The sequence below is a fragment of the Ranitomeya imitator genome, chromosome 6 (genome assembly GCF_032444005.1).
Source record: "Ranitomeya imitator isolate aRanImi1 chromosome 6, aRanImi1.pri, whole genome shotgun sequence".
Taxonomy (NCBI): Eukaryota; Metazoa; Chordata; class Amphibia; order Anura; family Dendrobatidae; genus Ranitomeya; species Ranitomeya imitator.
The window spans coordinates 414,731,975-414,757,537 of NC_091287.1; the positions used below are offsets into that span (position 1 = coordinate 414,731,975).

The following is a 25,563-nucleotide window of genomic DNA, read 5'->3' on the forward strand; positions in this document are numbered from 1 at the left end:
CGGATCCCTGCAGCTCCGCTCCGCTGCCATTTTTCCTGCACATGACGGCAATCTGGCCAAGGACACCCCAGGGCCTCGGGCTCCGAAAAACAGGCCAGATTGCCCTCATTATTAGCCGCCATGCAGGGTCCCCCCTCCACCTCCGGGACCTGGTGCAGCTGCATCGGCTGTCTTGGCAGTATGTCTGCCCTTGGCTGTTAGTGTACTTGGAATGAAGGAGAGAAGTTCTTCTACCGTACATTATGCCACCCCACCCAGGACCATTCACTAATGAGGTCCTCGTTATGGCTTTGCCTACATAGTCTCTAGATCAATTTCTGCCAATCATTATGTTCAAGTCAAAAGCTTGACACATCACTGAAGAGTATAGAAAGATGGTATCCAGTACTCTCAAAGTGATGGAAAGAGCCTTACAGTTCTAAAAGTAATGTTTCGATCTGTATCCCAGACAAAACAAAAATATGAAAATAACAGAAAATAACATATCAGAAAAATACAGACATGAAATAAAAACAGATAATTGTACAAAGTACAGATCATTGCCAACTGAGCACATAATGCTCATATAAGAACTAATAGGGGTTGTATTGAAGTTCATGAAGTTTACATGACATGACAGGATTCATAACATACTTATCACTCTGACTTTATATCATCATGAAGAGATAAAGAAAAGCTGGACTGAGAATCACCCCTGTGGATGTAAAAGCATAGAGAAGTAAATAGACTAAAAGAAAAAAAAGATAGCCTTTTGAGTGGTGATGTTTGGTCAACGGAACACCTATAGCTGCATGTATGGTTCGTACCCCAAGGTACACTAACAGCTCGGCATTAAATTGATTTGACAATTAAACCAGTGATACAGCCATTTCTCCAAAGTGTTCCATGAGCCGCTTTTCAAGTCAACAGACTTGTCTCCCATTAAACCCATCTAGGACGACATTAGTCAGGAATTGCAAAGACAACCATTAGCCCCTTCACAACCTTTTACATATGTTTACTGATGTAATTAGCCATCATGCGCCTTTAAAGGGAACCTGTCAGCAGGATTGTGCACAGTAACCTGCAGACAGTGTCAGGTCGGCGCCGTTATATTGATTACAATGATACCTTGGTTGATGAAATTGGACTTGTGGTTGTTTAATCTTTATTTTCAGTTTTGTTAATGATATGCTCGTGTGTTGTGAATTCTGTGGCTGAATTCACTCCTGTGGTCACAAGTGGTATTGCAGCCTCTGGGCTTCCTCCCTCAGGTGTTTTGGTGAGCTCGTTGGCTGCCTTGCTATTTAACTCCACCTGAGTCTGTCTTCCTTGCTCCTTGTCAATGTTCCAGTGTTGGATCTGAGCTACTGCATCTTTCCTGTGGCCTGCTGCTCTGCTAGATAAGTGTTACTTTGTTTTTGTTTCCGTTTTTTCTGTCCAGCTGTGCTATTCTCTTTTGCTGGAAGCTCTGAGACGCAAAGGGTGCACCGCCGTGCCGTTAGTTCGGCACGGTGGGTCTTTTTGCCCCCCTTTGCGTGGTTCTGCTTTAGGGTTTTTTGTAGACTGCATAGTTCTCTTTGCTATCCTCGCTCTGTCTAGAATATCGGGCCTCACTTTGCTGAATCTATTTCATTCCTACGTTTTGTCTTTTCATCTTGCTAACAGTCATTATATGTGGGGGGCTGCCTATTCCTTTGGGGTATTTCTCTGAGGCAAGTCAGGCTTGTATTTCTATCTTCAGGCTAGTCAGCTCCTCAGGCAGTGCCGAGTTGCATAGGTAGTGTTAGGCGCAATCCACTGCTGCTTTTAGTTGTGTGAGGATAGGTTCAGGTATTGCAGTCTGCAGAGATTCCACGTCTCAGAGCTTGTTCTATTGTTTTTGGGTTATTGCCATATCACTGTATGTGCGCTGATTACTGCACACTGTGTTGCCTGATAGCACAGCATAACAGTACAAGGAGCCAAAACCAATGATTCTCAATAGAGGGAAAAAAGAAGTCCTGACATCATTTTTTTTTTTTTCCTCAGCTCTGTCTTCAGTTTTTTTTTTTTTTTCCCCTAGACATTAGAGTGCTTCAGGACACAGCTGTGGACATGGATATTCAGGCTCTGTGCTCCTCAATGGATAATCTCGTTATAAATGTACAAAAGATTCAAGATACAATTGATCAGAAATCTATGCTAGAACCAAGAATTCCTATTCCTGATTTGTTTTTTGGTGACAGAACTAAGTTCCTGAGCTTCAAAAATAATTGTAAGCTATTTCTGGCCTTGAAACCTCATTCTTCTGGTAATCCTATTCAACAGGTTTTGATTATTATTTCTTTTTTGCGCGGCAACCCACAGGACTGGGCGTTTTCTCTTGCGCCAGGAGACCCTGCATTGAGTAATGTTGATGCGTTTTTCCAGGCGCTTGGATTGCTTTACGATGAGCCTAATTCAGTGGATCAGGCTGAGAAAAATTTGCTGGCTTTATGCCAGGGTCAGGATGATGTAGAAGTATATTGTCAGAAATTTAGGAAGTGGTCAGTACTCACTCTGTGGAATGAATCTGCACTGGCGGCTTGGTTCAGAAAGGGTCTCTCTGAAGCTCTTAAGGATGTCATGGTGGGATTTCCTATGCCTGCTGGTTTGAATGAGTCTATGTCCTTGGCCATTCAGATCGGTCGTCGCTTGCGCGAGCGTAAATCTGTGCACCATCTGGCGGTATTGTCTGAGAGTAAACCTGAGCCTATGCAGTGCAACAGGACTATGACTAAAGTTGAATGGCAAGAACACAGACGTCTGAACAGGCTGTGTTTCTACTGTGGTGATTCCACTCATGCTATTTCTAATTGTCCTAAGCGCACTAGGCGGTTCGATAGCTCTGCCGTCATTGGTACTGTACAGTCCAAATTCCTTCTGTCCATTACCTTGATATGCTCTTTGTCATCGTATTCTGTCATGGCGTTTGTGGATTCAGGCGCTGCCCTGAATCTGATGGATTTGGATTATGCTAAACGTTGTGGATTTTTCTTGGAGCCTTTGCGGTGTCCTATTCCGTTGAGAGGAATTGATGCTACACCTTTGGCCAAGAATAAGCCTCAGTACTGGGCCCAGCTGACCATGTGCATGGCTCCTGCACATCAGGAAGTTATTCGCTTTCTGGTACTGCATAATCTGCATGATGTGGTCGTGTTGGGGTTGCCATGGCTACAAACCCATAATCAAGTATTAGATTGGAACTCTATGTCGGTAACCAGCTGGGGTTGTCAGGGAGTACATGGTGATGTTCCATTTTTGTCTATTTCGTCATCGATTCCTTCTGACATCCCAGAGTTCTTGTCTGACTTTCAGGATGTATTTGAAGAGCCCAAGTCTGATGCCCTACCTCCGCATAGGAATTGTGATTGTGCTATCAATTTGATTCCTGGTAGTAAATTCCCTAAGGGTCGTTTATTTAATTTGTCCGTGCCTGAACACACCGCTATGCGCAGTTATGTGAAAGAATCCCTGGAGAAGGGACATATTCGCCCATCGTCATCACCATTGGGAGCAGGGTTCTTTTTTGTAGCCAAAAAGGATGGTTCGCTAAGACCGTGTATTGATTACCGCCTTCTTAATAAGATCACTGTTAAGTTTCAGTATCCCTTGCCATTGATATCTGACTTGTTTGCTCGGATTAAGGGGGCTAGTTGGTTTACTAAGATTGATCTTCGTGGTGCGTATAATCTGGTGAGAATCAGGCAGGGAGATGAATGGAAAACGGCATTTAATACGCCCGAGGGTCATTTTGAGTATCTGGTGATGCCGTTCGGACTTGCCAATGCTCCATCTGTTTTTCAGTCTTTTATGCATGACATTTTCCGTGAGTATCTGGATAAATTCCTGATTGTTTACTTGGATGACATTTTGATCTTCTCTGATGATTGGGAGTCTCATGTGAAGCAAGTCAGAATGGTTTTCCAGGTACTGCGTGCTAATTCCTTGTTCGTGAAGGGATCAAAGTGTCTCTCCGGTGTGCAGAAAGTTTCATTTTTGGGGTTCATCTTTTCCCCTTCTACTATCGAGATGGATCCGGTTAAGGTCCAGGCCATCCAGGATTGGACTCAGCCGACATCTCTGAAAAGTCTGCAGAAATTCCTGGGCTTTGCTAATTTTTATCGTCGCTTCATCTGTAATTTTTCTAGCATTGCCAGACCATTGACCGATTTGACCAAGAAGGGTGCTGATTTGGTTAATTGGTCTTCTGCTGCCGTGGAAGCTTTTCAGGAGTTGAAGCGTTGTTTTTGCTGTGCCCCTGTGTTGTGTCAACCAGATGTTTCTCTTCCGTTCCAGGTCGAGGTTGATGCTTCTGAGATTGGAGCAGGGGCGGTTTTGTCACAGAGAGGTTCTGGTTGCTCAGTGTTGAAACCATGTGCTTTCTTTTCCAGGAAATTTTCTGCTGCTGAGCGTAATTATGATGTGGGCAACCGAGAGTTGCTGGCCATGAAGTGGGCATTCGGGGAGTGGCGTCATTGGCTTGAGGGAGCTAAGCATCGCGTGGTGGTATTGACTGATCATAAGAATCTTACTTATCTCGAGTCTAACAAGCGCTTGAATCCTAGACAGGCCCGTTGGTCGTTATTTTTTGCTCGTTTTGATTTTGTGATTTCGTACCTTCCGGGCTCTAAAAATGTGAAGGCGGATGCTCTGTCTAGGAGTTTTGTGCCCGACTCTCCGGGGTTATCTGAGCCGGCGAGTATCCTCAAGGAAGGAGTCATTGTGTCTGCCATCTCTCCTGATTTGCGGAGAGTGTTGCAGAAATTTCAGGCTAATAAACCTGATCGTTGTCCGGCCGAGAAACTGTTCGTCCCTGATAGGTGGACTAGTAAAGTTATCTCTGAACTTCATTGTTCGGTGCTGGCTGGTCATCCAGGAATCTTTGGTACCAGAGAGTTAGTGGCTAGATCCTTCTGGTGGCCATCTCTGTCACGGGATGTGCGTGCTTTTGTGCAGTCCTGTGGGATTTGTGCTAGGGCTAAGCCCTGCTGTTCACGTGCCAGTGGGTTGCTTTTGCCCTTGCCGGTCCCGAAGAGGCCTTGGACACATATTTCGATGGATTTCATTTCTGACCTTCCCGTTTCTCAAAAGATGTCGGTCATTTGGGTGGTCTGTGATCGCTTTTCTAAAATGGTCCATCTGGTGCCCTTGGTTAAATTGCCTTCCTCCTCTGATTTGGTGCCTTTGTTCTTCCAGCATGTGGTTCGTTTGCATGGCATTCCTGAGAATATTGTTTCTGACAGAGGTTCCCAGTTTGTCTCGAGGTTCTGGCGAGCCTTTTGTGGTAGGATGGGCATTGACCTATCTTTTTCCTCGGCCTTCCATCCTCAGACTAATGGCCAGACCGAACGAACCAATCAGACCTTGGAAACATATCTGAGATGTTTTGTTTCTGCTGACCAGGATGATTGGGTGTCCTTTTTGCCGTTGGCTGAGTTCGCCCTTAATAATCGGGCCAGCTCGGCTACCTTGGTCTCTCCATTTTTCTGCAATTCTGGGTTCCATCCTCGTTTCTCTTCAGGACAGGTTGAGTCTTCGGACTGTCCTGGTGTGGATTCTGTGGTGGACAGGTTGCAGCAGATCTGGACTCAGGTAGTGGACAATTTGACCTTGTCCCAGGAGAAGGCTCAGCTTTTCGCTAATCGTAGACGCCGTGTGGGTCCCCGACTTCGTGTTGGGGATCTGGTTTGGTTATCTTCTCGTCATATTCCTATGAAGGTTTCCTCTCCTAAATTTAAACCTCGTTTTATTGGTCCGTATAGGATTTCTGAGATTCTCAATCCGGTGTCTTTTCGTCTGACCCTCCCAGACTCCTTTTCCATACATAATGTATTCCATAGGTCGTTGTTGAGAAGATACGTGGCACCTATGGTTCCATCTGTGGAGCCTCCTGCCCCTGTTTTGGTGGAGGGGGAATTGGAGTATATTGTGGAGAAAATTTTGGATTCTCGTGTCTCTAGACGGAAACTCCAGTATCTGGTCAAATGGAAGGGTTATGCTCAGGAGGATAATTCCTGGGTTTTTGCCTCTGATGTCCATGCCCCAGATCTTGTTCGTGCCTTTCATGTGGCTCATCCTGGTCGGCCTGGGGGTTCTGGTGAGGGTTCAGTGACCCCTCCTCAAGGGGGGGGTACTGTTGTGAATTCTGTGGCTGAATTCACTCCTGTGGTCACAAGTGGTATTGCAGCCTCTGGGCTTCCTCCCTCAGGTGTTTTGGTGAGCTCGTTGGCTGCCTTGCTATTTAACTCCACCTGAGTCTGTCTTCCTTGCTCCTTGTCAATGTTCCAGTGTTGGATCTGAGCTACTGCATCTTTCCTGTGGCCTGCTGCTCTGCTAGATAAGTGTTACTTTGTTTTTGTTTCCGTTTTTTCTGTCCAGCTGTGCTATTCTCTTTTGCTGGAAGCTCTGAGACGCAAAGGGTGCACCGCCGTGCCGTTAGTTCGGCACGGTGGGTCTTTTTGCCCCCCTTTGCGTGGTTCTGCTTTAGGGTTTTTTGTAGACTGCATAGTTCTCTTTGCTATCCTCGCTCTGTCTAGAATATCGGGCCTCACTTTGCTGAATCTATTTCATTCCTACGTTTTGTCTTTTCATCTTGCTAACAGTCATTATATGTGGGGGGCTGCCTATTCCTTTGGGGTATTTCTCTGAGGCAAGTCAGGCTTGTATTTCTATCTTCAGGCTAGTCAGCTCCTCAGGCAGTGCCGAGTTGCATAGGTAGTGTTAGGCGCAATCCACTGCTGCTTTTAGTTGTGTGAGGATAGGTTCAGGTATTGCAGTCTGCAGAGATTCCACGTCTCAGAGCTTGTTCTATTGTTTTTGGGTTATTGCCATATCACTGTATGTGCGCTGATTACTGCACACTGTGTTGCCTGATAGCACAGCATAACACTCGTGCTCCGGGGCGGCCTGTGGGGGGCTTCATGTGCTCTGATTAGTTATTCATAATGCAGGCTGCTGACAGGTCACTGATCCCTCACTGACCTGCCTCCTAGTTTGCATAATGAATACCTGTACATACTGAAGAAAAAAAACAAAAAACGTTTCTGCAGGCAGGTACCAGCCTGGGCACCTGTGCTACAGCATAATCACATGTTTAGCGTCCAGCTAATGAATATTCTTGATGTTATTGAGCAAGTGCAAAATAAATAAAAAAATCTATTTGAAAATGGCGCCTGCGCAGTAGCAGCTATCGGTGTGTACTGAGATCCGATAGCTGCTATTGAGCAGACAGCGCCATCTTGCTGGAGAAGAAAAAAAAAATTTCCTCCTCCAAGAAGGCGCTGTTCACGCCTGCGCAGTAGCAGCTCTCAGCAATCGCAGAGGATCAGTGACCTGTCAGCAGGCTGCGTTATAAATACCTAATGAGAGCACCACATAAAGACCCCCCTCCAGGCCCGCCCTAGGGCATGAGCGAGCATATCATTAGCACAAAATTGAAAATAAAGTTTAACCCCCGAAGCTTTTTTGGGTTTTGCGTTTTTGTTTTTCGCTCCCCTCCTTCCCAGAGCCATAACTTTTTCATTTTTCAGTCAATATGGCCATGTGAGGGCTTATTTTTTGGGGGACAAGTTGTACTTTTGAACGACACCATTGGTTTTACCATGGCTTGTACTAGAAAATGGGAAAAAAAAATTCCAAGTGTGGTGAAATTGCAAAAAAAGTACAATCACACATTTGTTTTTTATTTGCTTTTTTGCTAGGTTCACTAAATGCTAAAACTGACCTGTCATTTTGATTCTCCAGGTCATTACGCGTTCATAGATTCCAAACATGTCCAGGTTGTTTTTTATCTAAGGGGTAAACAAATTCCAAACTTTGATAAAAATAAATTGCGCAATTATCTGATACCCGTAGCGTCTTCATTTTTCGGGATCTGGGGTCGGGTGAGGGCTTAATTTTTGCGTGCCGAGCTGACATTTTTAATACCATTTCGGTGCAGATACGTTAATTGATCGCCCGCATTTTGAATTTTTTTCTCGCTACGCTGTTTAGTGATCAGGTTAATTCTTTAATTGCTATTGATAGATCGGGAGATTTGAACGTGGCGATACCAAATATGTGTATGTTTGATTTTATTGCTATTGGTTTATTTTGAATGGGACAAAAAGGGGGGTGATTTAAACTTTTATATTTTTTTCATATTTTAAAAAATTTTTTTTTTACTTTTGCCATGCTTCAATAGCCTCCATGTGAGGCTAGAAGCTGGCATAGCCTGATCGGCTCTGCTACATAGGGGCGATGCTCAGAGCTATCTGGCATCAATAACCATACAGGTCTCCAGGAGACCTCTGGTTGCCATGTCGACGAACCGTTGATCCCCAATCACGTGACGGGGGTCAGCGGTGCACGTGTTTCCAGCCGGATGCGTTTGTTAAATGCCGCTGTCAAAGTTTGACAACGGTGTTTAACTAGTTAATAGGAGCGGGTGCAATTCCGTCCGAGCCTATTGCGGGCACATGCCAGCTGTTCAAAACCCCTGATATGTCCCGGATTTGATGCGGGCTCACCACCAGAGTGCGCATCAATGGAGAGGTTCAGCCATCGGACGTACTATTCCATCTGATAGCAGAAAGGGGTTCAAAAAACACAATACTGATTTCATCAACCAAGGTATCATTTTAATCAGTTTAACGGTGCTGACCTGACACTGTCTGTAGGTTACTGTGCACAATCCTGCTGACAGGTTCCCTTTAACAGCCGTGGAGTGGTGCTCTGCCCGCAGCTATTAACCAGTTAAATCTCGCAGTCAATCACAGACAGAGGGGTTTAACACGTACTAGATGGAAGCGCGTCATTCATCTCGTCCCCCACCATGTGATCGCGGGGCGCCAATGGGTTGTCATGACAGCCAGGGATCTGCTGATGACCATAGTGCCTGTCGTTACAATCTTGTGAATGCCGACTCGTGGTTGGTTGGCAGTCATAGGAGATTGTGATTTCTGTTATATATCAGACAATCGCAGCTTCAACTCTCCTACGGGGACTATTAAATTCAGTGAAAAGTTAAAAAATAAAATCTGGAAAAAAATCAGTTCAAATAGCCCCCCTTTTGCCCAATAACACATAACATAATTAAAAAAAATACATACACACGTGGTCAAAATTGTTGGTACCTCTCTTTAAAGACAGCTTGGTCTTAGTCGCAGGTCATGGGTCTTGCAACAGGATGCAACAGGATAATGACCCAAAACACACAGCTAAAACCCACCCAAGAATAGCTAAGAGGAAAACATTGGACTATTCTGAAGTGAACTATGAGCCCTGACCGAAATCCTATTGAGCATCTTTAGAAGGAGCTGAAACATGCCGTCTGGAAAAGGCAACCTTCAAACACGAGACAACTGGAGCAGTTTGCTCTTGAGGAGTGGGCCAAAAAACCTGTTGAGAGGTGCAGAAGTCTCATTGACAATTACAGGAATCGTTTGATTGCAGTGACTGCCTCAAAAGGTTCTGCAACAAAATATTAAGTTAAGGGTACCATCATTTCTGTCCAGGTCTAGTTCATGAGTTATATATATTTTTTTTAAATTATGTGGAAGCATAGTTGAAAAGCAATGTCTGACTTTCATTTGTTTATTTTCATAGACTTTATTTATTATTACTTTTGTCAGATTCAAGTTATTTCTGTGACCATTGTGGGTTTTTCTGTCATTAAACGAGGGGTACCAACAATTTTGACCACGTGTGTAGTTTGCATTGCTGAGTTTGTAAAAGTCCGATCGAAGTATAAAATAAATTAATCTGATAGGTAAACGGTGTAAGGAGAAAAAAAGAAATCAAAACACCAGAATTACGTTTTTTTTGCAACTGCAACACTGCAATAAGAGGCGATCAAAACATTGTATCTACTCCAAACTGGTGTCAATTAAAACGTCAGCTCAGGACGCATAAAATAAGCCCTCACCCAGCCCCACAGGCCGAAAACGCTACAGGTCTCGGAAAATGGTGACATAAGCAAAAAAATGTTTCACATTTCTGAATTATGTTCAAAAAGTTAAAATCACAAGGTCATAAAGGAGTTCAAAAATATCAGCCAAAGCAGGTAAAGTGCCTGTATTTCTGTGTATGGTACTTTTACTCGATACAGAAGTAGAGAAGTTTTGAAAAATTTGCTTAAATTTTATCTTCATTTACATATCACTAACACGTCTATTGATCCTGGGATTTTCATATTGGTGTTGCAATTTTAATTTTGAGGTGTATACAGTTAGGGCCAGAAATATTTGGACAGTGACACAAGTTTTGTTATTTTAGCTGTTTACAAAAACATGTTCAGAAATACAATTATACAGTGGGGCAAAAAAGTATTTAGTCAGTCAGCAATAGTGCAAGTTCCACCACTTAAAAAGATGAGAGGCGTCTGTAATTTACATCATAGGTAGACCTCAACTATGGGAGACAAACTGAGAAAAAAAAATCCAGAAAATCACATTGTCTGTTTTTTTAACATTTTATTTGCATATTATGGTGGAAAATAAGTATTTGGTCAGAAACAAACAATCAAGATTTCTGGCTCTCACAGACCTGTAACTTCTTCTTTAAGAGTCTCCTCTTTCCTCCACTCATTACCTGTAGTAATGGCACCTGTTTAAACTTGTTATCAGTATGAAAAGACACCTGTGCACACCCTCAAACAGTCTGACTCCAAACTCCACTATGGTGAAGACCAAAGAGCTGTCAAAGGACACCAGAAACAAAATTGTAGCCCTGCACCAGGCTGGGAAGACTGAATCTGCAATAGCCAACCAGCTTGGAGTGAAGAAATCAACAGTGGGAGCAATAATTAGAAAATAGAAGACATACAAGACCACTGATAATCTCCCTCGATCTGGGGCTCCACGCAAAATCCCACCCCGTGGGGTCAGAATGATCACAAGAACGGTGAGCAAAAATCCCAGAACCACGTGGGGGGACCTAGTGAATGAACTGCAGAGAGCTGGGACCAATGTAACAAGGCCTACCATAAGTAACACACTACGCCACCATGGACTCAGATCCTGCAGTGCCAGACGTGTCCCACTGCTTAAGCCAGTACATGTCCGGGCCCGTCTGAAGTTTGCTAGAGAGCATTTGGATGATCCAGAGGAGTTTTGGGAGAATGTCCTATGGTCTGATGAAACCAAACTGGAACTGTTTGGTAGAAACACAACTTGTCGTGTTTGGAGGAAAAAGAATACTGAGTTGCATCCATCAAACACCATACCTACTGTGAAGCATGATGGTGGAAACATCATGCTTTGGGGCTGTTTCTCTGCAAAGGGGCCAGGACGACTGATCCGGGTACATGAAAGAATGAATGGGGCCATGTATCGTGAGATTTTGAGTGCAAACCTCCTTCCATCAGCAAGGGCATTGAAGATGAAACGTGGCTGGGTCTTTCAACATGACAATGATCCAAAGCACACCGCCAGGGCAACGAAGGAGTGGCTTCGTAAGAAGCATTTCAAGGTCCTGGAGTGGCCTAGCCAGTCTCCAGATCTCAACCCTATAGAAAACCTTTGGAGGGAGTTGAAAGCCCGTGTTGCCAAGCGAAAAGCCAAAAACATCACAGCTCTAGAGGAGATCTGCATGGAGGAATGGGCCAACATACCAACAACAGTGTGTGGCAACCTTGTGAAGACTTATAGAAAACGTTTGACCTCTGTCATTGCCAACAAAGGATATATTACAAAGTATTGAGATGAAATTTTGTTTCTGACCAAATACTTATTTTCCACCATAATATGCAAATAAAATGTTAAAAAACAGACAATGTGATTTTCTGGATTTTTTTTTCTCAGTTTGTCTCCCATAGTTGAGGTCTACCTATGATGTAAATTACAGACGCCTCTCATCTTTTTAAGTGGTGGAACTTGCACTATTGCTGACTGACTAAATACTTTTTTGCCCCACTGTATATATAATATGGGCTGAAAGTGCACACTCCCAGCTGCAATATGATCCAAATCGGAGAAAGGGTTTAGGAATCATAGCTCTGTAATGCATAGCGTCCTCTTTTTCAAGGGACCAAAAGTAATTGGACAATAGACTCTAAGGGCTGCAATTAACTCTGAAGGCGTCTCCCTCGTTAACCTGTAATCAATGAAGTAGTTAAAAGGTCAGGGGTGGATTCCAGGTGTGCGGTTTTGCATTTGGAAGCTGTTGCTGTGAGCAGACAACATGCGGTCAAAGGAACTCTCAATTGAGGTGAAGCAGAACATCCTGAGGCTGAAAAAAAAGAAAAAATCCATCAGAGAGATAGCAGACATGCTTGGAGTAGCAAAATCAACAGTTGGGTACATTCTGAGAAAAAAGGAATTGACTGGTGAGCTTGGGAACTCAAAAAGGCCTGGGCGTCCACGGATGACAACAGTGGTGGATGATCGCCGCATACTTAATTTGGTGAAGAAGAACCCGTTCACAACATCAACTGAAGTCCAGAACACTCTCAGTGAAGTAGGTGTATCTGTCTCTAAGTCAACAGTAAAGAGAAGACTCCATGACAGTAAATACAAAGGGTTCACATCTAGATGCAAACCATTCATCAATACCAAAAATAGACAGGCCAGAGTTAAATTTGCAGAAAAACACCTCAAGAAGCCAGCTCAGTTCTGGAAAAGTATTCTATGTACAGATGAGACAAAGATCAACCTGTACCAGAATGATGGGAAGAAAAAAGTTTGGAGAAGAAAGGGAACGGCACATGATCCAAGGCACACCACATCCTCTGTAAAACATGGTGGAGGCAACGTGATGGCATGGGCATGCATGGCTTTCAATGGCACTGGGTCACTTGTGTTTATTGATGACATAAGAGCAGACAAGAGTAGCCGGATGAATTCTGAAGTGTACCGGGATATACTTTCAGCCCAGATTCAGCCAAATGCTGCAAAGTTGATTGGACGGCGCTTCATATTACAGATGGACAATGACCCCAAGCATACAGCCAAAGCTACCCAGGAGTTCATGAGTGCCAAAAAGTGGCACATTCTGCAATGGCCAAGTCAATCTCCAGATCTAAACCCAATTGAGCATGCATTTCACTTGCTCAAATCCAGACTTAAGACGGAAAGACCCACAAACAAGCAACACCTGAAGGCTGCGGCTGTAAAGGCCTGGCAAAGCATTAAGAAGGAGGAAACCCAGCGTTTGGTGATGTCCATGGGTTCCAGACTTAAGGCAGTGACTGCCTCCAAAGGATTTGCAACAAAATATTGAAAATAAAAATATTTTGTTTGGGTTATGTTTATTTGTCCAATTACTTTTGACCTCCTAAAATGTGGAGTGTTTGTAAAGAAATGTGTACAATTCCTACATTTTCTATCAGATATTTTTGTTCAACCCTTCAAATTAAACGTTACAATCTGCACTTGAATTCTGTTGTAGAGGTTTCATTTCAAATCCAATGTGGTGGCATGCAGAGCCCAACTCGCGAAAATTGTGTCACTGTCCAAATATTTCTGGCCCTAACTGTATATAGCCAATGATGTAGATAACTTATAAATGGTGTAAAATAAAAATAAGGGGCCTGATTCACACTTGCATTGGCACCATTTATTTTTTGTCTAGTTTTTAAGTTTTTCAACTGTAAATCACTTGCGTTTTATTCTTCTTCCGGTCATCGTCAGGGGGATTTTATGTACAGTATATCTGAAGCTCCGATTCATCATTTAATGTTTTCTTGAAGTAGTTTTTCTTTTATTGTCTTGACATATCCCTTGCTGTTCTTTTGCACCAAGTTCATCAAAATGACACACGTGGCTCATGAATTTTACACAAAGTCAAAAATAGTCATTTTTGCATTTATTATTACTATTATAGTACCATTTATTCCTTGGCTCTTTACATGTGAAAAGGGTATACATAGCAAAAAACAAGTACAATAATCTTAAGCAAAACGAGTCACCAACTGGTACAGGAGGAGAGAGGACCCTGCCCGTGAGGACTCACAATCTACAAGGGATACAGTAGGTGAGGGTAGAGCTGGTCGTGCAGCGGTTTGGTGGAACCAGGGTTACTGCAGGTTGTAGGCTTGTCGGAAGAGGTGAGTCTTCAGGTTCCTCTTGAAGGTTTCCACGGTAGGCGAGTCCGATATGTTGGGGTAGAGAGTTCCATAGTACAAGGGAGAGTGCAAGGGAGAGGGATTGTGGGAAGAAGAGATGAAAGGGGAGTAGAGAAGGAGATCTTGTGAGGATCAGAGATTGTGTGCAAGTAAGTACTGGGAGACGAGGTCACAGATGTATTGAGGAGACAGGTTGTGGATGGCTTTGTATGTCATTGTTAGGGTTTTGAACTGGAGTATCTGGGCAACTGAGAGCCATTGATTGACTGAGAAGAGAGGTTGGGGAATAGCTGGGGGGACAGATGGATTCATTGGGCAGAAGAGTTTAAGATATATTGAAGGGGTGCAAAAGTCTTAGAGGGGAGGCCACAAAGCAGGAGGTTGCAGTAGTCGAATCGGGAGATGATGAGGGCACGGCATGTACTAGTGTTTTTTGCAGATTCTTGGTTGAGGAATGTGTGGATCGGGGATATATTTTTGAGTTGGAGTCGGCAGGAAGTGGAAAGGGCTTGGATGTGTGGTTTTAAGGAGATATCAGAGTCAAGGGTTACCCCAAGGCAGGGAACTTGCAGGACGGAGCAGAGTAGGCAGCCACTGACTTTGATGGATAGGTCTGATAGGGCGGGGGGTTGAGTGAGATGGTGGAAAGATGATGAATTCTGTTTTAGCCATGTTAAGTTTTAGAAATCTAGCAGAGAAGAAAGGTAAAATAGAGGACAGACATTGCGGGATTCTGGTTAGTAATGAGGTAATATCTGGTCCAGAGATGTAGATCTGTGTCATCAGCATAGAGATGATACTGAAAGCGTGAGGCTCTATGAGCTGGCCCAGGCCGAAGGTGTAGATGGATAAGAGTAGGGGTCCTAGAACTCAACATTGGGAGACGCTGAATGTCCGGTCTGTTAGGTTTGAGGAGATCCAAGATATGGCCAAGTCTGTGATGCTAAGGGGTGAGAGAATCTGTAATAAGTGGGAATGGTCCACTGTGTCGAAGGCAGATGACAGGTCTAGGAGGAGGACAGAGTAGTATTGCTTGGATTTGGAACTTAATAGGTCATTTGTGACTTTGGGAACGACAGTTTCAATGGAATGGTGATTTTGGAAGCCAGATTGTAAGCGGTCAAAGATGGAGCAGGAGCAGACATGGAAGGATAGTTTAAAATGGATGTGTTGTTCCAGTAGTTTTGAGGCATAGGGGAGAAGTGGGCAATAGCTAGACATAGAGGATGGGTCAAAGTTGCGCTTTTTGAGGATGGGTATGATCGAAGCATGTTTGAAGAATAAGGGGAAAATACCAGTTGTTAGTGATAGGTTGAGGAGATCGGTTAGGATTGGGATGAAGATTGTGGTAACGTTTGCGATAAGTTAAGGTGGGATGGGATTGGGTCAAGTTTACAGGTGGTGAGATGTGATTTGGATAGTAAAGAAGAGAGTTGATCTCCGTAATGAGGGAGAAGCTGGTTTTGGAGGAGGAGAAATGAGTAGTTATGAGGAGGGGCTGTGAGGACTTTAGGCAAAAGCTTAGCCTGATGTTGTCAATCTTCTCTTTGAAGAATGAGACAAAGTCTTTAGTTGAGACAAGAGGGAAAAGGTGCTGGGGGACAGAGGATTGAATTCAAAGTGTTGAATAGCTGTTTAGGGTTGTGAGACAGGGAGGATATGAGAGATGAGTAGTATATTTGTTTTTCTACAGTGAGTGTGGTCTTGAAAGTAGTGAGGGACCGCCTGAATGTGATGAAGTGCTCATTGGCATGGGAATTTTTCCATCTCCGCTCAGCAACCCTGTAAGCCCACCTCAGTTCTTTAGTCAGGCTGGTGACTTTTTACCGCAAAATGTCACATGCAATAACCGGCATACATCAAATTACTCACTGAAGTATGTGTGTGTGTGGTTGAGGACTGGAGCATGTTTGTGTCAAATTTTGTCACTTTTCTAAAAGTGACAAATGATGAATCAGGCAAAAACATCAGGAAACCCTAAATCCCACAAACAGTGGCGCATATTAGAAAAAAAAAGAACACAAAATAGACTTCAAAAAAGCGTCATTGGAAATATTAATGTGGTGCAAATAAAAAATAAAACCACCAAAGATGAGGAAAAAAAAAAAAGAAAGCACAGATGCAATAATAAATTGGACCCAAAAGTTGAGTTCAAATTCTGCAACATCTTAGGTGAACACGTGACTTTTTAAGAGGCACAAAAAGACAAAAATGAAGATCAATTGTAATTTTGAGTAAAATTCATAAACTTCATGTGCCAATTTGAAGAGTGTGACACAAAAATAGTTTATGAATACAAGACAAAAATTACAAGTGAAAAAAAAATGCAAATGACGAATTGGGCTCCGTGCTAATTGTACAAAGTAAGTTTTCTTCTTGTTATTTGGGGGGATAAAGGTACCGTATATACCTTTATTTGCTAGGGAAAAAAAACAAGTCCTACCTTAGCCACACAAAATACCTAAAACATATTCCATGGTTGATAACACCCTTTTCCATCTGAAGAGGTCGATTACACATTTTAAGGCTCTTAAAATAAAGAATAGTCACTATTGGGCCGTCTGTCTCGACTTTAAGGTATTAGAGGAATGCAAATATCTCCTGACAAGTTTAACCTGTTCCTTGTATGTATGTCTAAGTTTGGCCATAAAGACAGTTTTTTTTAACCATTTTGCTTTTGTTTTTGGCTGAATGTAGCACGGATAGCATCTGTGTGTTATATGTTACATGCTGGACCCGTTCATTCCCTAACATGTGAACTTGTTATGATCAAAGTCCGACACAACACCACTTTTACTGTGGACTATTGTTAGGTCACATAAAAGGTTGTGTGAATTTGGCTACAGGCTATGTGCTCTATGTTTATAAAAACTGATAGAACAGGAGGGGAAAGGATGGAAGTGTGAATGGGCCTTAATTTGTGTTGTATGGACATTTTCTTAGCAATTTATTCCTTAACCAGAATTGGTTATTGTGCCTCTCAAATTATTTGTATTCGCTGTCCTACATGTAAACTTCAAATTGAGAAATGTATCCCGTTATGGAGTATTTGAAGCAGATCCACATCAAAATCCATGTAAAAACCCTGTGCTTGAACCTATAGTCTTGGCAGTCAGAGGAGACAGGTACGTGAGAAGACGGGGAATAGGGAGGGAGAACAAGAAAGCTGTAAGTGCATTGTCCTACTGCACTTGCAGTCATCTGCATACAGATTCAACTATGGATATTTCTAAAAGTTCACAACGGATTTCTATAAGAAAGGTAAAGATTTAATCAGCATTAAAGCACGATTACATACATGCCATTAGTTTGGTGCATAAAATCCTGATGACAAGCTACCTTAAAAAGTGTTGTACTGGTGTTGAGGAAAAAATCTAATATGAAAAAACCCTCTTCTTTCACCTGCCAATCCACTGTAGATGCTCCAACAATCTCCTGTCGGTCTTTCTTCACAAGTCACCAGTGACTACTGCAGCCAATGAGTGGGACTGGCAGCCACATTCTGTGCTTATTATTATTGCTGAGCGATAATGCCAGTAAAACAGCTTGTGGCCACCGAGGACAATGATTGGCTGCAGTGGTCATGTACACCCATGACCCATCATTACTGGTAGCACTGCTGTCCATGGGTGGCATCTGGTATTGCAGCTCATCTACAGTGACTGAGGCTGACCTGCAATACCACACACAACCTGTGGACAAATGTGGTAATATTTTTTGGAAGAAATTGGCCATATATTTTTCTAATATTGTACAACCCCTTTTAGAAGAGAACACTGTATTTCTGGAAAACATGATTCCAGTTTAAAATTAGACTATTAGAATGGAGCATGTCACTATTTCCCTGCTGACTGATTAGTTCTAGTGGAAATGTTGTTCTCCATACCAGCTGGAATTTTCCAGAAGTTAACGACAGCATTGATGTAACTAGTCTGGCCTGAATCATGAAAGAATACTGCAGTTCCGGCCTCAGGCAAGTGACAGATTCGGCCCACCCTGCATCTAATGTCATTATGTGATTCCTAGCATTAGGGCTAGAACAGCTGAGCGCCTCCAGACACTATACAAGATCCCTGTACTGACCAAGCTACAGGATATTCCTGCACTGTTTGGCCAGTCCTGGACGTGATCCTCAGATGCATCAGACACATACGAATCTACAATTCATTATACAGTCCTGGACCGGGGGCAGCGCAGAGGTTACGGACACGTCTCACACTACTGATGAAGCCAGAACAAAATATGAATTTCTGGTTTCTCGAGAATGAAAGGGAATCTATCACCAGGTTTCTGCAGGGTAATGTGAGAGCAGCATAATGTAGGGGCACAGACCCTGATTTCAGCAATGTGTCACTTACTGGGCTGCCTGCTGCAGTTTTGATAAAAATCACCGTTTTCTCTGCTGCAGATCTAGCAGTTGTCTGAATGCAGAGACAATATTTACAATGAACTTGCTTCCATGAAATAAATCAGTCTGGTCAGTGCACAATGTGGCCAAATAAGGCAGTTTTGGATTAAGTCATAAGATTAGTTGGAGGGTTGGCTTCTAATACATGGCTCTCAGCTGTCGTAAAATCAAGAGTAAAACCATCTACAATGAAGCAAAGGTGCTGCAGGATGTGGGCAATGTAAACATTGGGGAAACGTGCGTCGGGGGTCCATGGCCAAAAGTATTGACACCCCTGCAATTCTGTCAGATAATACTCAGTTTCTTCCTGAAAATGATTGCAAACACAAATTCTTTGGTATTATTATCTTCATTTAATTTGTCTTAAATGAAAAAACACAAAAGAGAATGAAGCAAAAAGCAAAACATTGATCATTTCACACAAAACTCCACAAATGGGCCAGACAAAAGTATTGGCACCCTCAGCCTAATACTTGGTTGCACAACCTTTAGCCAAAATACCTGCGACCAACCGCTTCCGGTAACCATCAATGAGTTTCTTACAATGCTCTGCTGGAACTGCTCCAGGTCCCTGATATTTGAAGGGTGCCTTCTCCAAACTGCCATTTTTAGATCTCTCCACAGGTGTTCTATGGGATTCAGGTCTGGACTCATTGCTGGCCACCTTAGAAGTCTCCAGTGCTTTCTCTCAAACCATTTTCTAGTGCTTTTTGAAGTGTGTTTTGGGTCATTTTCCTGCTGGAAGACCCATGACCTCTGAGGGAGAGCCAGCTTTCTCACAATGGGCCCTACATTATGCTGCAAAATTTGTTGGTAGTCTTCATACTTCATAATGCCATGCACATGGTCAAGCAGTCCAGTGCCAGAGGCAGCAAAGCAACCCCAAAACATCAGGGAACCTCCGCCATGTTTGGCTGTAGGGACCGTGTTCTTTTCTTTGAATGTCTCTTTTTTTCTCCTGTAAACTCTATGTTGATGCCTTTGCCCAAAAAGCTCTAGTTTTGTCTCATCTGACCAGAGAACATTCTTCCAAAATGTTTTAGGCTTTTTCAGGTAAGTTTTGTCAAACTCCAGCCTGGCATTTTTATGTCTCGGGGTAAGAAGTGGGGTCTTCCTGGGTCTCATATCATACAGTCCATTTTCATTCAGACTCCGACGGATAGTACCGGTTGACAGTGTTGTACCCTCGGACTGCAGGGCAGCTTGAACTTGTTTGGATGTTAGTCGAGGTTCTTTATCCAACATCCGCATAATCTTGCATTGAAATCTCTTGTCAATTTTTCTTTTCCGTCCACATCTAGGGAGATTAGGCACAGTGCCATGGGCTTTAAACTTCTTGATGACACAGCGAACGGTAGACACAGGAACATTCAGGTCTTTGGAGATGGACTTGTAGCCTTGAGATTGCTCATGCTTCCTCACAATTTGGTTTCTCAAGTCCTCAGACAGTTCTTTGGTCTTCTTTCTTTTCTGCATGCTCAATGTGGTACACACAAGGACACCGGACAGAGGTTGAGTCAACTTTAATCCATGTCAACTGGCTGCAAGTGTGAGTTAGTTATTGCCAACACCTGTTAGGTGCCACAGGTAAGTTACAGATGCTGTTAATTACACAAATTAGTGAAGCTTCACATGATTTTTCGAAGGGTGCCAATACTTTTGTCCACCCCCTTTTTTATGTTTGGTGTGGAATTATATCCAATTTGGCTTTAGGACAATTCTTTTTGTGTTTTTTCATTTAAGACAAATTAAATGAAGATAATAATACCAAATAATTTGTGTTTGCAATCATTTTCTGGAAGAAACTGAGTATTATCTGACAAAATTGCAGGCGTGTCAATACTTTTGACTGTATGTGCACATTCTGCGGATTACTCTGCAGATTTTTCCGGACTGATTTTGGGAAATACACAGGTAAACCGCACTGCGGATTTCCGGCATTTTTTGTGCGGATTTCACCTGCGGTTTTACACCTGCGGATTCCTATTGAGGAGCAGGTGTAAACCGCTGCGGAATCCGCACAAAAAATTAACATGTTGCGGAATAAACAACGCTACGTTTCCGCGTGTTTTTATCCGGAGCATGTGCACTGTGGATTTTGTTTTCCATAGGTTTACATTGTACCTCAAATCCGCTGTGGATCCGCAGCGTGTGCACATAGCCTTGTCGTGGTTTGCATTTATCTTTAGCAATGGTTTCACCTGTACCACAGTGCTCACTGTTACAGGGCTTCTGTCCTCTCATAACACAGATTGTACCACTTCACTTTGTGACTATACTTTGTTTTTGGATAGTCTGCCAGATGCATTGGCCCCGATTCATCATTTGCGTTTTTTAAGTCACTTTTCTCTTTGGTCTCGAGGTATTAATGGGGATTATGCTTTAAAACATGACATTACTTACACGGTAAAGACCCCTCTCTGCTGCTCCCCTCTAGTCTTTCATTGATGTCAAGTCTACAACATGTGACTACTGCAGCCAACCACAGGGCTCCGAAAAAAGGTAGACTTCACAAGACTGCTAAACTTAGCGTTTGGCTGCAGCGGTCACATATAAAAGTGATGTCACTTTTACAGGGAGCAGCCCTGTAAAAAAGAAAGTGACATGGAGCATTGGAGAGGCAAGTGCTGTCCAAGTTTTTTTTTTTTTTTAAAGTTGCCCATTAAGCCCCATGTAATTCTAGATGTGGCCAGGTAACAAAATTCCTAGACAAGTGACTGCAGGTGGTTTCAGGATTTACAGGGATTACAACAGGTTTTTGTTTGTTAGTTTTCTTACTGCTAAGGGTATGTGCATATGTTGCGTATTCCATTGCAGATTTTTCCACGCGGATTCTGCAGAGTCTGCAGGTAAAATGACCTGTGGGTTTTATGCGGATTTTCTGTGTTTTTACACCTGCGGATTCCTATAAAGGAATAGATGTAAAACGCTGCGGAATCCGCACAAAGAATTGACATGCTGCAGAAGATAATCCGCAACGTTTCCGCGCTGAATTTTCCGTATGTGCACAGCGCATTTGGTTTTCCATAGGTTAACATGGTACTGTACACCGCATGGAAAACTGCTGGGGATCCGCAGGAGCGAATCCGCTGCGGATACGCAGCCAAGTCCACAATGTGTACACATACCTAAAGGTTATGTTCACACTGACATTTTTGGGGTGGAAAGTCTCCAAATCCTTCTAAAAACTAGAGTTTCTGCTCCAAAAACGTAGCAAAAAGACTCAGTGTGCACATACCATTATGGTCTTTTCAGATGGTGTCGTTTATTTTTCAACTGAAAAAAAAAAGTAATTAAAAAATTACGACATCACAAAACCCCGGGAAATTCTATAACAGAATAACAACAAAAAACCCTGGTGACCAAAGCCATCAGAAAAAAGCTCGGGATGTATGTGCACACAATGTTTTTTTTACAGGCGGGTCCACTGCAACTGAACACATGTATTTTATGTAAAAACGACTCGCTGTTCATATGTTCTGGCTTTTGAGCGTCTTTTAACTGCTTCATGTTTCCAAAGAAGCCAAGGGTTTCTTCTGGCGTTTTCAGGCCAAAACACGCTGTATACTTTAGAGCAGCATCAATGCACAATTTTACCTTCAAAATCAGCCAGCAGTTTCTTTGTTAAATGGAGTTTAACAAAAAAAAAATACCGTATATACTCGAGTATAAGCCGAGATTTTCAGCCCAAAAAAATGGGCTCAAAGTGCCCCTCTTGTCTTATACTCGAGTCATGGTCGGCGGGTGAGGGGGAGCGACGCCTGTCAAATACTCACCTGCTCTCGGCGCTCCTGACACGCTCCCTGCATGTCCCACGGTCTTCGGGCGCTGCAGCTTCTTCCCCTGCTCAGCAATCACTGGTACCGCTCATTAAAGTTATGAATATGGACTCCACTCCCATAGGGGTGGAGTTGCATATTCATTACTGTAATGAGCGGTGCCACGTGACCGCTCACTACAGGAAGAAGCTGCCGCTCCCGGAGACGTGGGACATGCAGTGACCGCGCCAGGAGCAGCTGAGTATGTCATATTCACCTTTCCGCGTTCCACCGCCGCCTTGTCTTCTGCACTGACTGTTCAGGTCAGAGGGCGCGATGACGTATTGGTGTGTGGGCCGCCCTCTGCCTGAACAGTCAGTGCGGAGAGACAAGACGCTGAGGAGCGGCGGGCAGCAAGAGAGGTATGTATTTTTTTTTTTTTAGTGCAGCAGCAGCATTACATGTGGCTATATGGAGCGTCTATGGGGCCATAATGAACTGCATGGCGAACTCAGTCGAGGGGTTCAAGAGAGGCCTGGATGTCTTCCTGGAGCAGAACAATATTGTATCATACAATTATTAGGTTCTGTAGAAGGACGTAGATCTGGGTATTTATTATGATGGAATATAGGCTGAACTGGATGGACAAATGTCTTTTTTCGGCCTTACTAACTATGTTACTATGTTACTATATGGGGCATCTATAGGGCCATATCTGCATGGAGCATTATATGGGGCCATAAAGAACTGCATGGAGCATTATATGGAGCATCTATAGGGCCATAACTGCATGGATCATTATATGGTGCATTATATGGAGCATTATATGGGGCCATAAACAACTGCATGGAGCATTATATGGAGCATCTATGGGGCCGTAACTGCATGGAGCATTATATGGGGTATCTATGGGGCCATAATGAACTGCATGGAGCATTATATGGAGCATTATATGGGGCCATAAAGAACTGCATGGAGCATTATATGGGGCCATAAAGAACTGCATGTATGAAGCATTATATGGAGCATCCATGGGGCCATAACTGCATGGAACATTATATGGGGCATCTATGGGGCCATAATGAACTGCATGGAGCATTATATGGAGCATTACATGGGGCCATAAAGAACTGCATGGAGCATTATATGGAACATCTATGGGGCCATAAAGAACTGAGTGGAGCATTATATGGGGCATCTTATGGGGCCATAAAGAACTGCATGGAGCATTATATGGGGCATATTTTAATATGGAGCATCTTATGGGGCCATAATGAACTGTATGGAGCATTATATGGGGCTCCTGATTCAATATGGATATTCGAAAACACTTAACCTACTGATGTCTCAATTAATTTTATTTTTATTGGTATCCATTTTTATTTTTGACATTTACCGCAGTGCACATGCTGTGGAAAATTCAGCGCGGAAACGCTGCGTTGTATTTTCCACAGCATGTCAACTCTTTGTGCGGATCTGCAGCGTTTTACACCTGTTCCTTAATAGGAATCCGCAGGTGTAAAAACGCAGGTGAAATCCACACAAAAAACACGGTAAGGCTGTGTTCACACGTTGCGTTTTTTTCGCGGTTTTTCCCGATAAAAACGCTATAAAACCGCAAAAAAACCGCATACAATAAGCATCCCATCATTTAGAATGAATTCCGCATGTTTTGTGCACATGATGCGGTTTTTTCCACGAAAAAAACGCATCGCGGCAAAAAACGCAGCAAGTTCTATAATTTTCCGGTTTTTTTGCGGATTTCCCACTCCAAAATGCATTGGGAAGTGTCCGGAAAAAACCGCGGCAAAAACGCGTCAAAACCGCGGCAAAAACGCGTCATACCGCGGCAAAATCGCGGCAAAAACGCATGCGGTTTTCTTGCGGATTTCTTGCAGAAAATGTCCGGAATTCTCAGGAATTTTCTGCAAGAAATCCTGAACGTGTGCACATAGCCTTAATCCCGCCCTGCGTTTTACCTGCGGATTTTTCCAAATCTGTGGGAAAAATCCGCACACGAATCAGCAACGCGTGCACATACTTAAGAATATCACAAGTCAGTGAGCTGCTTTTTACCTGTTGAAAAACTACAACTCCCAGCCGTGGCTGCAACCTGTGGCTTTTCATCTATCATAAAAAAAAACTCCAAGCATGCCCAGTAATCTTGTGTCTCCTGAAATACCTTGGAACTACAACTCTCAGTATTTCCCGACAGTCCATGCCTTTCCTGCTGTTGTGAAACTACAACTCTCAACATTTCCAGACAGCAGGTGATGCTCCATGTTTTCTGACACTACAACTCTCAGTCTGAGACTCTTCAGCTGGGAATTACAACCCCTAGCATGCCCTGAATTCATGTGGCCATTCATGGGGATCTTTAGTTAAGTGGCTACTACTTCCTTTCAGCCTTTTGCATACTACTAGGAGTAGTAGTTTCACAACAGAAATGGTTCCACCTGCAGCAGCCATAACACTACAGCAGGGACAGTCACTCACCCACTGTGGAGAGGTAGCAGGGCATGGAGTTGTCGGTGTACCTGCTCGCTATACACGTCTTGCCCACATTGGAGTCACCAGTCATCACCAGCTTCGCCACCAGGTTGCTGTATGTGGAGATGGCTGCCATCCTGCTGCTCAGCCTCAGGCAGATAATAACACTGAGCTTCCGCATAGAGCAACCCTGTGACTGTCCCTGTCTAACCTGCCCTCTCCTGCCTCCAGTGACCACATTACAGCCTGACCTCCCCTCTCCTCCCCCCAGTGACCACATTACAGCCTGACCTCCCCTCTCCTCCCTCCAGTGACCACATTACAGCCTGACCTCCCCTCTCCTCCCTCCAGTGACCACATTACAGCCTGACCTCCCCTCTCCTCCCTCCAGTGACCACATTACAGCCTGACCTCCCCTCTCCTCCCTCCAGTGACCACATTACAGCCTGACCTCCCCTCTCCTCCCTCCAGTGACCACATTACAGCCTGACCTCCCCTCTCCTCCCTCCAGTGACCACATTACAGCCTGACCTCCCCTCTCCTCCCCCCAGTGACCACCACATTACAGCCTCCTGTCACTTCCTTACTGGCAGTTCCCTCTTTTCGTCACGTCACAGTGCTGTGGTAATGTGAATTATGTGATCCTAGCTGCACATTTCCTGCAGGTCCATACTGCCAGATAACAATCTCCTCTGATTATTGGGTTTTCGGGCAGATTTGAAGCAGCATATTTTCACACAGCACACAGTGCTGTTTTGCAGGTTTTTTTTCCTCATGAAAAACGCAAAGTGTTGGCGGGAAAGATTAAGCAAATCAGAAGAACTGACTTGCTGTGGTTTAAAAAACACAAGAAAAAGCACCGC

The 25,563-nt window shown here is 43.6% G+C and overlaps 1 protein-coding gene across 3 annotated transcripts in view; it reads right to left on the minus strand.

The window, feature by feature from the left end:
- The window catches only part of LOC138642788 (ras-related protein Rab-10-like), an 81,432-nt gene extending 56,582 nt beyond the window's left edge, over nucleotides 1-24,850 (minus strand). For all 3 annotated transcript variants that reach the window (XM_069731264.1, XM_069731266.1, XM_069731263.1), the window contains exon 1: nucleotides 24,707-24,850. In XM_069731264.1, coding sequence (XP_069587365.1) covers nucleotides 24,707-24,836 — 130 coding nt within the window. In that variant the 5' untranslated portion in view covers nucleotides 24,837-24,850. The remainder of the gene's footprint in view (nucleotides 1-24,706) is intronic.
- Between the last annotated feature and the right edge of the window lie 713 nt (nucleotides 24,851-25,563).